Here is a 10,591-nt window from a genome sequence, read left to right as displayed (position 1 = left end):
CACATGCTTCTACTTTAGAAATAACAATGTCACTCAATGCTAACTCAAACACACTTCAATTTTAGCTTCTTTTTTTTAATGTCTTCTCTGTTTCCCATAACAGTCTCTTGATTTGTTCTCCTCTTTATTCTTCTAGAAGATAACTTCAAATGCCATTGCCACAACCTTAATGACAAAATACTCAATGGCTGAAACTTTTCATTTTCCAAAAGAAATACTTCAAGATCATTGACCTCTTCATGATCTCCAAGATCATCTCCCATTAGCTCTCATACCATGATGAAAATCACAACACAACACAGGAGAGAAACCAAAGAAGATGAGAAACCCAAAATGGACTCTATTGATCACAGGCCTAGCTTATTCTATTTATAAGAAAATGCATATTAAATGTTGTAGAAAAGAATTGAAAATACAAATAATGTTAGATGGTTAGGCTGGTGTGTTGGCCTGTGCTTGAATGGCTGCAAATGGAAATGAGTAGTTTGTACTGACCACTGACTACTAAACATTCTAAAAACAACCACCTGTATGGGCAATAATTAATTTATTCTAACAAATGTAAACTATTTTCTTAATTTTATTTAGCAGACAAACACATTACTCTCTACACAGGCATCCAGATCCTATTTTCTCCAATACCAAATGTGAGTGAATAATCAAAAGCTTGACAATTCATTGGTTTGTAGAGGAAGACATATATAGGGAACAACGTAGCTATTATGAAATATAACTATCATAAATATTTTTGGAATATTAATTGCAGATGGTCATTTCTCCCTGGAGCCAAACGCCCACCTACCATCCTTGGTGACCTGCCAATAGTCATAAACATTTATTTTGGTAGGTGAGATTTTTGAAATTGAAAATGAGGGGGAAATTTTTTTACCAAAGACAAAAAAGAATGTTTTATCATTCATTAGAAGATTCAGAGATCCAGAGAGACAGAGAAGAGCAGATCAAAGAGTTGCAAAGAGAAGAGAAGTGATCAGTAGATCCAGTCATCAGAGTGTAGAGAAGAAGTTCATTTCATGCCTATAGTTGCATGTGTTTCTTCTCTGGTCATTTTGTAAGTTTATTATTTGTTTGATTCAACCTGTTGAAGTAGTGATTGCTCCAAGCATTGTAGTATGCAGCCATTAGAGCTACAAGTTTGAAGTTTAAAATTTGAAGTTTTATCAGTTTAAAGTTTGGGTTATTTTAGAGTTTTCTGGTTGAAGCCGAATGCTCCCAAATTTAATAATGGTTTAATCAAGTTGAATAGTAAAGTAAACAGACATACTTGAATCCATTACTCTTTCCTTTTTTTATTGCATTTGATAAGTTTATTGTTGAGTATTTCAAGCTTTGGGTCTCTGGTTTTAATGGTAAAAATATTCACGTCATAAGTCTGCACTCGGTATTGTCTTTGGTAGAAGACATTCTCTACAGTGGCTATCGAGTTCACTCGGTACCTTCTTCTACCAAGCTTCACCCTCTTGTGGCTACCGAGTTCACTTGGCATCCACACTACCGAGCTCACTTGGTATCTAGTGTCTATCGAGTTCTTCAGTTACCGAGTTGTTTCTTCATTTACTAAGTTGCTCTTCTACCGAGCTCACTCGACATCTTTTGGCTACCGAGTTGCTTGCTCTTCATTTACCAAGCTCACTCGGTAACCTCTCCTACCACTCGATTTCTTAAGTGCCTAGAAAATTTTTGGCACTTGGTATTAGTTTGTGCCGTGCAAATTTTTAGGTTTGTGAGTTTTGAAGTTGTATTAATATTTCTCACATGGTATCAGAGCTTTGAGGCCCCATATCCACAGTGAGTTAGGGCATTTGTTTTCTTGGGATATTTATCATGGTAGGAAATGTAGAAAAGATATGGCAGTAGCCACCACCCTTCAATGGACAAAATTATGATACATGGGAAAAGAAAATGAAAACTATTATGGTAGCAAATGATTTGTGGGAGTTTGTAATTAATGGGTTCAATGATGTGATAGACCCAACTCAGTATGTTGCCCTCACAAATGCACAGAAGACTCATTTGAAAGAGTTAAGGAGGAAGGATGCTAAGGCATTAAGTTTGATTGAAGCAGCAATGATAGATACTATATTCCCAAAGATTATAGCAGAAAATTATGCAAAGGAAGCATGGGATATCCTTGAGACAAACTTCAAGGGGACTGATAAAGCCCATACAGTAAAGCTACAAAACATAAGGAGGGAGTTTGAGAACTTTCAGATGAAGGAAAATGAATCAGTTGCAAATTTCAGTTCAAGGACCTCCAATGTGATTAATCAATTGAAGTCAAATGGAGAAGACTATCAAGAGCAAAGGATAGTGGAGAAGATATTGAGGAGTTTACCTCATAAATATGACAATTTGGTCATGACCATAGAAGAGGAAAAAGACCTCACTGTTTTGACAATGGATGAGTTAATGGGTACACTTCAAACCCATGAGCATAGGATCAATAGATCCGCATCTTCTTCTACCCAAGAGCAAGCATTCAAGGCTCAGTCAAATTCAAGAGGAAGGGGGAGAGGAAGAAATGGCTCAGGCAGAAACTCTAGAGGCAGAGGCCGAGGAAATGAAGGATAAAGAAGTGCTACAGTAGAAAGCTCAGGAAGAGCAGATGGAGCAAGTAGCTCACAAAATACATCAAGAGGAGGTAAGAAAAACTACAGCTCAAATAGGAGTAATGTAGAATGCTACTACTGTCATAAATATGGGCATTATGTAAATGAATGCTAGAAGAAGAAAAATGATCAGTTAAGACAAGAAAATGTAGCTGATGTGAATATGGGAAGTGGAAATAATGCCACTTCCTTCATCATGTGTAATGTTGGTGAAGAAGGAAGCCTTGAGGTTTGGTACCTTGATAGTGGGTGTAGCAACCACATGAGTAGTAATGAAACCTTGTTTTCATTCATTGACAAGAGCTTCAAATCAAAAATTAAGATGAGTAACAATGGAACCCTACCAGTTGTGGGCAAAGGATCTATTATGGTCTGCACCAAGAAATGTGAGAAGAAGGAAATACAAAATGTGTATTTCGCCCCTGGTATGAAGCACAATTTGATGAGCATTTGTCAGCTCATTGAAAATGGATACAAAGTGCTGATGGAGAATGACATGTGTGTCATTCAAGAAAAGGATGGGAGCAAGAACTTACTTGCAACAGTTCAAATGACAAAGAACATAATGTTTCCTTTGAGGATAGAGACATGTTTCTCATCTCAAGTTGGTGCTGCACCTCTCACTCAATCAATCCTAAAGAGTGTGATTGAAGACCCCTCATGGCTATGGCACCTCAGGTATGGTCATCTAGGCTATACTGGTTTAAATTTTTTGTCAAATAAAAGAATGGTAGAAGGTTTGCCATATATAAGAAATTCATGTGACAAGTGTGAGGCTTGTATTTTGGGTAAGCAACATAGGCTTCCCTTTAATTCTGGAAATTCTAGGAGGGCTAGATATCCATTAGAATTAGTGCATATTGATCTAGTCAGTCCTATGCAAGTTACTTCCATTGGGGGGAGTACTTATTTCATGATATTTATTGATGATTTCAGTCATAGGACATGGGTGTATTTCTTAAAGAATAAATTTGAAGCATTTGAAAAATTTGTAGAATTTAAAGCCCAGGCTGAAAGAGAATGTGAACATTATATCAAATTCTTAAGATCAGATAGAGGAGTGGAGTATACCTCCAATTTTTTTGTAAAATTTTGTAAGAAACATGGCATAAAGAAAGAACTCACAGCCAGCTATACACCACAGCAGAATGGAGTGGCTGAAAGAAAGAACAGGACCATTGTTGAAATGGCAAGGAGCATGATGAAAGAAAGGTCTCCCAACTGAATTTTGGGGAGAGGTTGTGGCAACAACAAGTTACCTAATTAATAGGTGTCCTACAAAGGCAGTCCATGATAGAATTCTAATGGAAGCATGGTCACGAGGAAGATGGACAGTTGAACACTTAAAGGTGTTTGGATGTGTTGCATATGCACATGTGTCTAAAGAGCAAAGGCAGAAATTGGATGAAAAAGGTGTGAAGTGCATCTTAACAGGGTACAACTCAAAATCAAAGGCATCCTGATTGTATGACCCATTGAACAACAAGATGACTCTCTTAAGAGATGTGAATTTTTTTGAAAATCAGTCTTGGTATGGTCAAACTGATGAGTCACCGAGCACTTCAAGTAAAGTGCCAATTATGAGTGAAGAATATGCTGATGAACAGCAAGAAAAAGGAGTAGATAGAAGAAAAGGCAAGCGACCTCAGTCATTATTGAGCTCCTCTAGGCATGACCAAGTGTCAGTGCCAAGCAACAGAAATGAAGATTCTAATCCCATACTCTCCTCCCTGCTACCAAGAAAGACCAAGAGTCTTAGGGAGATATACCAAGATGAAAGGTATGAAGATTATGATGAGAGTGTTAATTTTGCATTATTTTCTCATAGTGATTCAATATATTTTGAAGAAGCTATTAAGGAGAAGAAATGGTGTAAGGCCATGGATGAGAAAATAGATGCTATAGAAAGTAATGAGACATGGGAGCTAACTAAACTGCCTCTCAAGAAGCAAGTGATTGGAGTGAAATTGGTCTATATGACCAAATGCAATGTTGAAGGCAAAATTGATAGGCATAAGGAAATGCTGGTAGTAAAGGGCTACAGACAACAGTATGGTAGAGATTATGATGAGACCTATGCCCTAGTTGCAAGAATGGAAACCATGCATGTTGTCATAGCAATTGCAGCTCAACACAAATGGAAGGTATTCCAAATGGATGTGAAATTCGCCTTCCTAAATGGTGTATTGAAGGACGAAGTATATGTGGAGCAGCCACCTGGTTATGAAGTTGTAGGTGAAGAGAACAAAGTATATAGGTTGAAGAGAGCTCTTTATGGGCTCAAGCAAGCTGCAAGTGCATGGTACAGCAGGATTGACTCATATTTGATGAGCAATGGCTTTAGCAAAAGAAATGGTGAGCCCACTCTCTACATCAAGGCAGCAAATGGTAATGTGTTGATTGTTGTCTTATATGTAGATGATTTAATTTTTACTAGTAATGATAAGGCTTTAATTGGTGAGTTTAAAGAGGCCATGAAAAGATAATTTGAAATGACAGACCTAGGTCACTTGAAATATTTTCTAGGCATAGAAGTAAAAAAAATGCATGATGGCATCTTCATCTCTCAAGAAAAGTATGTAGGGTAGATCTTGGAGAGATTTAAAATGCAGAACAGTAAGGTAGCCCTCACACCAACAACAGTAGGTCTAAAATTGAGCAAGGAAGACTCTAGCAAGAGAGTGGATCCAACACCATACAAGAGTATGGTTGGAAGTTTAATGTACTTAACTGCAACTCAGCCAGACCTAATGCATGCGGTAAGTTTGATTTTCAGATTTATGGAAACACCAAAGGATTCCCATTGGCAAGTGGGAAAGAGGATCCTAAGGTATGTGAAAGGTACCAAGGGATTTGAAATTTTGTATACTGCAAATGTTGATTTCAAGTTGGTGGAATATACAGATAGTGATTGGGCTAGAAGTATAGATGATAGGAAGAACACTTCTGGATACATGTTTCATATGGGATCGGGTGCAATTTCATGGGCATCCAAGAACCAACTTATTGTTTCTCAATCTACAGCAGAGGCTGAATATATAGCAGCAAATGCAGTAGCATGTCAGGCTATTTGGTTAAGGAGGATCTTGACAGACTTGAATGAAAGGCAAGAGGATTGAACCACAATTTATTGTGACAACATATCTTCAATTGCATTATCTAAGAATCTAGTCTTCCATGGTAGAAGTAAACATATTGAGATCAGATATCACTTCATCAGAGAGTTGGTGGAGAATGGGGATATCAAAGTAGAATTTTGTAAGTCTGACCAACAGCTAGCAGACATTTTTACCAAGCCATTAGGCATTGGACCTTTTGTACACCTAAGAGAGTGTCTTGGTGTAGCTGATGTGGATTAGTAGTGATCCTTGTTTGTTTGGCTTAGGATAAAGGGGGAGTGTTGGAATATTAATTGCAGATGGTCGTTTCTCCCTGGAGCCAAACGCTCACCTACCATCCCTGGCGACTTGCCAACAATCATAAACATTTATTTTGGTAGGTGAGATTTTTGAAATTGAAAATGCGAGGGAAATTTTTTTGCCAAAGACAAAAAGGAATGTTTTATCATTCATTAGAAGATTCAGAGATCTAGAGAGACAGAGAAGAGCAAATCAGAGAGTTGTAGAGAGAAGAGAAGTGATCAACAGATCTAGTCGTCAGAGTGCAGAGAAAAGGAAGTTCATTTTGTGCCTACAGTTGCACATGTTTCTTCTTTGGTCATTCTGTAAGTTTATTATTTGTTTGATTTGACCTATTGAAGTAGTGATTGCTCTAGGTATTGTATTTTGCAACCATTAGAACTGCAAGTTTGAAGTTTTATCAGTTTAAAGTTTAGGGTTATTTTAAGGTTTTTTGGTTGAAGCCAAATGCTCCCAAATTTTGTAATGGTTTAATCAAGTTGAATAGTAAAGCAAACAGAAATACTTGAATCCATTACTCTTCCCTTTGTTTATTGCATTTGATAAGTTTATTGTTGAGTATTTCAAGCTTTGGGTCTCTGGTTTTAATGGTGAAAATATTCACGTCATAAGTCTGCACTCGGTATTGTCTTTGGTAGAAGACATTCTCTGTAGTGGATACCGATTTCACTTGGTGCCTTCTTCTACCAAGCTTCACCCTCTTGTGGCTATCGAGTTCACTCGACATCCACACTACCGAGCTCACTCGGTATCTAGTGTCTATCGAGTTGTTTCTTCATCTACCGAGTTGCTCTTCTAACAAGCTCACTTGGCATCCTTTGGCTACCGAGTTTCTTGCTCTTCATTTACTAAGCTCACTCGTAACTTCTCCTGCCACTCGATTTCTAAAGTGCTGAGCAAATTTTTGGCACTCGGTATTAGTTTGTGCCGTGCAAATTTTTAAATTTGTGAATTTTGAAATTGTATTAATATTTCTCACGAATATTTAGCCACAATAATTATGTCAACAACCACACTTATAATAAAACCTAAACCGATGAGAATTGTCCATCATTCAACGTCCATCCCGTTATGTTCAGACTGTGCCTTGTTCCATATCTCAAGAGACACGTGTCCCACTTGCATGGTCCAAATTTATTCTCCATGGTGGTTTCTCGACTCTAATGTGCAGTGCACATGGTCAGTTTACATTTGTTTAATCTCCATAATCCCGAAAGTAACCATAATGAAAACAAGTGGTGGAATGAGGAACACGGGGAGATGTATAAATTTGAAATGTGTTGGCAACAGCTATGGGGTTGTGATAACTATGCGGGATTCACAACCCCGCAAAACATACGAGGCAAAAGCTCATCAGTTTCTCTTTCCTATAAATCACACGTCATCTTGCCATAATTCACCCAATAAATTTTGTGTTTTTTTATTAAAATACATTTGTCTGACAGGAGGAATCCATGTGGGCACCAGCTATGGTGCAACTTATTTGCACCGTAGAAAATCGTGCCAACCTCTAACCTGCCTGACTTGCATGTTCTGCAATGTCCTTTGCTATCCATTGTTCGTATTGCATTCTAACGGCAGTCCTTCCCTGACAGTGCAAATAGTGTTAAGTTTTAACTTTTCAAAAAAAAAAACTTAAGTTGCAAATAAATTGCACCGTAGCCGGTGCCATACACGTGACTAGAGTGCTTTCGGTGATATACCAATTTCCTGAACGCCACAAATTTCTAGGCATGTGTGGTACAGATTCATTCCATTGGATTCGGAATGCATCGACACCGACCTTGAAACAGGAAATTGTTCTAAACACTTGTTTTTATAGTCAGGCGTATTGTAAGCTGACGCTTTTGAATTGGAATTTAGACCTATTTTGTGTTTTTTTTAACACCGTAGACCTTGGAATTTGAATCCGTCGTGTAATTATTGATTCTGATTGGGTGTGAAAGGAATGTAAATGTCACGAGAAATGTGACCCTTTCTTGAAATTGGATGATTTTGCCGCGTGACAGATTGGCATGTGCCAGATCAGTTCACAAATTGTGAGTAAAAATTAGGGCTAAAGTGAAGATCCACTGGGGTTTAGGCCTTTATATATTGAAGCCCGAACTTGCAATCCTCATGGGCCGTGCGACCTTGCTAAGAAGCTTTCTTCTGTTGGAATACACAGAGCAACGCGAGATCAAGATTTGGAGTATCGAGTGCAATGGGTTCTTTGTGGCTTTTCATTGCACATGTGTATTTCATTATTGCATTCATCAGTACCACTGCTCTGGCAGAAGATCCATATAAGTTCTTTACGTGGAATATCACATATGGTACTATATGGCCCCTTGGTGTTCCTCAGCAAGGAATTCTGATCAATGATCAGTTTCCTGGACCTGATATTGACAGTACCACAAATGACAACATTATTATTAATGTATTCAACAACCTAGACCAGAAATTCCTATTGTCATGGAGTGGGATACAGCAGAGAAGAAACTCTTGGCAAGATGGGGTTTTCGGAACCAATTGTCCCATCCATCCGGGGAAAAACTTCACATACAAGTTCCAGGTGAAGGATCAGATAGGAAGCTATTTCTACTTCCCATCAATGTACTTCCATAAGGCTGCAGGAGGCTTCGGAGGGCTTAAAGTTGTTAGCAGGCCCCTGATCCCCGTGCCTTTCCCTGCTCCTGATGCTGATGTCACGGTGCTGATAGGTGACTGGTACAAGCGAAATCATACTATCCTCAGGAGAACGCTTGACTTGGGGAAAGCTCTGGGTCTTCCTGATGGTGTTCTGATCAATGGCCGAGGACCAAATGGTTATGCATTGACAGTGGAGCAAGGGAAAACCTATCGCCTTCGCATTTCAAATGTAGGATTGTCATCCTCTCTGAACTTCAGGATCGAGGGGCACAAGATGAAGCTTGTTGAAGTAGAGGGCTCTCACACTGTCCAAAATATCTATGAATCTCTTGATATCCATGTTGGTCAGAGCTACTCCATTCTGGTTACTGCGGATCAGCCACCTGAGGACTACTACCTTGTTGCATCTACTCGTTTCACCAGTCCTATTCTCACAGGCTATGGAATCTTCCGCTACAGCAATTCTCAGAAGGCTGTTTCTGGATCTATCCCAGGAGGTCCCACCATTGAGGTTGACTGGTCTCTTAACCAGGCAAGAACTATCACATGGAACCTGACAGCCAGTGCAGCTCGCCCTAATCCCCAGGGATCATACCAATACGGGAACATCACCATCACTCGAACCCTAAAGCTCGCAAGCTCTGCCGCCATCATCAATAAGAAGCAGCGTTATGCAGTGAATGGTGTTTCTTTCCAGCGTCCCAACACACCATTGAAGCTTGCAGATTACTATGATATTGGTGGAGTGTTCAGCGTGGGTGGTATTCCAGATAGTCCTGATGGCAGGTCTCCATATCTCCAGACTGCTGTGATCAATGGAGAATACAGGGCTTTCATTGAGATTGTATTCCAGAACTATGAAGACACCTTGCAGTCATGGCATTTGGATGGATATTCTTTTTTTGTAGCGGGAATGGACGGAGGAGAATGGACACAATCAAGCAGAGCGGGCTACAATCTGTTCGACGCAGTTTCTCGCTGCACAACACAGGTCTATCCAAAGTCATGGACTGCTGTTCTTCTAAGCTTAGACAACGCCGGAATGTGGAATCTAAGGTCAGAAACATGGGAAAGGCAGTATCTGGGTCAGCAAACGTACCTGAGAGTTAAATCTCCAGTGAAATCGCTGAGAAATGAATATGACATCCCTCATAATGCCCTTCTCTGTGGAGCAGCAAGGGGCAAACCCCGTACTCCCCTTTCGTAAATCCATCATCTTTCCGTTTGGATTCTTTTCAGTCGGCATGGATGTTTCTGTGGTACAGTCGCGACAGAGTGACTGATTAGTAATAGATTCCACTTACAGTCTCTTCAGTGTAGTTGCTATTGTTAAAAAATAATGCATGAGTAACACACCATCCATTTCAGTTCATCTTCCAGTTTAAGTTTCTTTATAGAAAATGTCTATTCCAGCTCACTCCCATGCACTTATGTTCTGTGTGTCATTGGAAGGTCTGTAGGATTCAAACAACAGCAGCAACACAAAAGAAAAAAATGATAATATTCAAAACAAGGAAGGCTCTGTTTTATTGCAGAGAAAAAAAAACTGATATATTATTCCACCAACAAATTGCTGTTCAGCCAATACATTTATTCAAATAAAAATTGTTAAAACTAATCCCTAAAACATAAATCAAAATATAGATCAGGAGTTCTGACAGTAGTTTTAGCATTATTCCATGCCTATGATTAAGGATGGGAGAAGAAGTAACTAAGACTAGACAAAAATGCATCCAAAAATATCATCTAATGCATGCCATATGTACAGCATGCTTCTTGTTTAAACTACGTCTAAACTGAAGTATTCTAAAAATTATTTATAGAATGGTGGAAATGGACCAGTGGAGCTGGAGTTTGAAGTGAAGATCTCAGCATCAATCTTCATACTCCCCCTTGATGCTGAGAGGATTCACA

The 10,591-nt window shown here is 39.0% G+C and overlaps 1 protein-coding gene across 1 annotated transcript; it reads left to right on the top strand.

Moving 5' to 3' along the window:
• The first annotated feature begins 8,249 nt into the window (after positions 1 to 8,249).
• LOC149561611 (protein SKU5 SIMILAR 14-like) lies at positions 8,250 to 9,884 on the top strand. The gene has a single exon (XM_089827878.1). The coding sequence runs from the start codon at positions 8,250 to 8,252 to the stop codon at positions 9,882 to 9,884; it is 1,635 nt and encodes a 544-aa protein (XP_089684004.1).
• Positions 9,885 to 10,591: the final 707 nt, after the last annotated feature.

The sequence above is a fragment of the Cupressus sempervirens genome, chromosome 4, assembly GCF_028749045.1.
Source record: "Cupressus sempervirens isolate cs-2001-9-10 chromosome 4, ASM2874904v1, whole genome shotgun sequence".
NCBI classification, from domain to species: domain Eukaryota; kingdom Viridiplantae; phylum Streptophyta; class Pinopsida; order Cupressales; family Cupressaceae; genus Cupressus; species Cupressus sempervirens.
The sequence above is the reverse complement of the archived record's forward strand: the minus strand, read 5'-3'. Positions and strand labels throughout refer to the sequence as shown.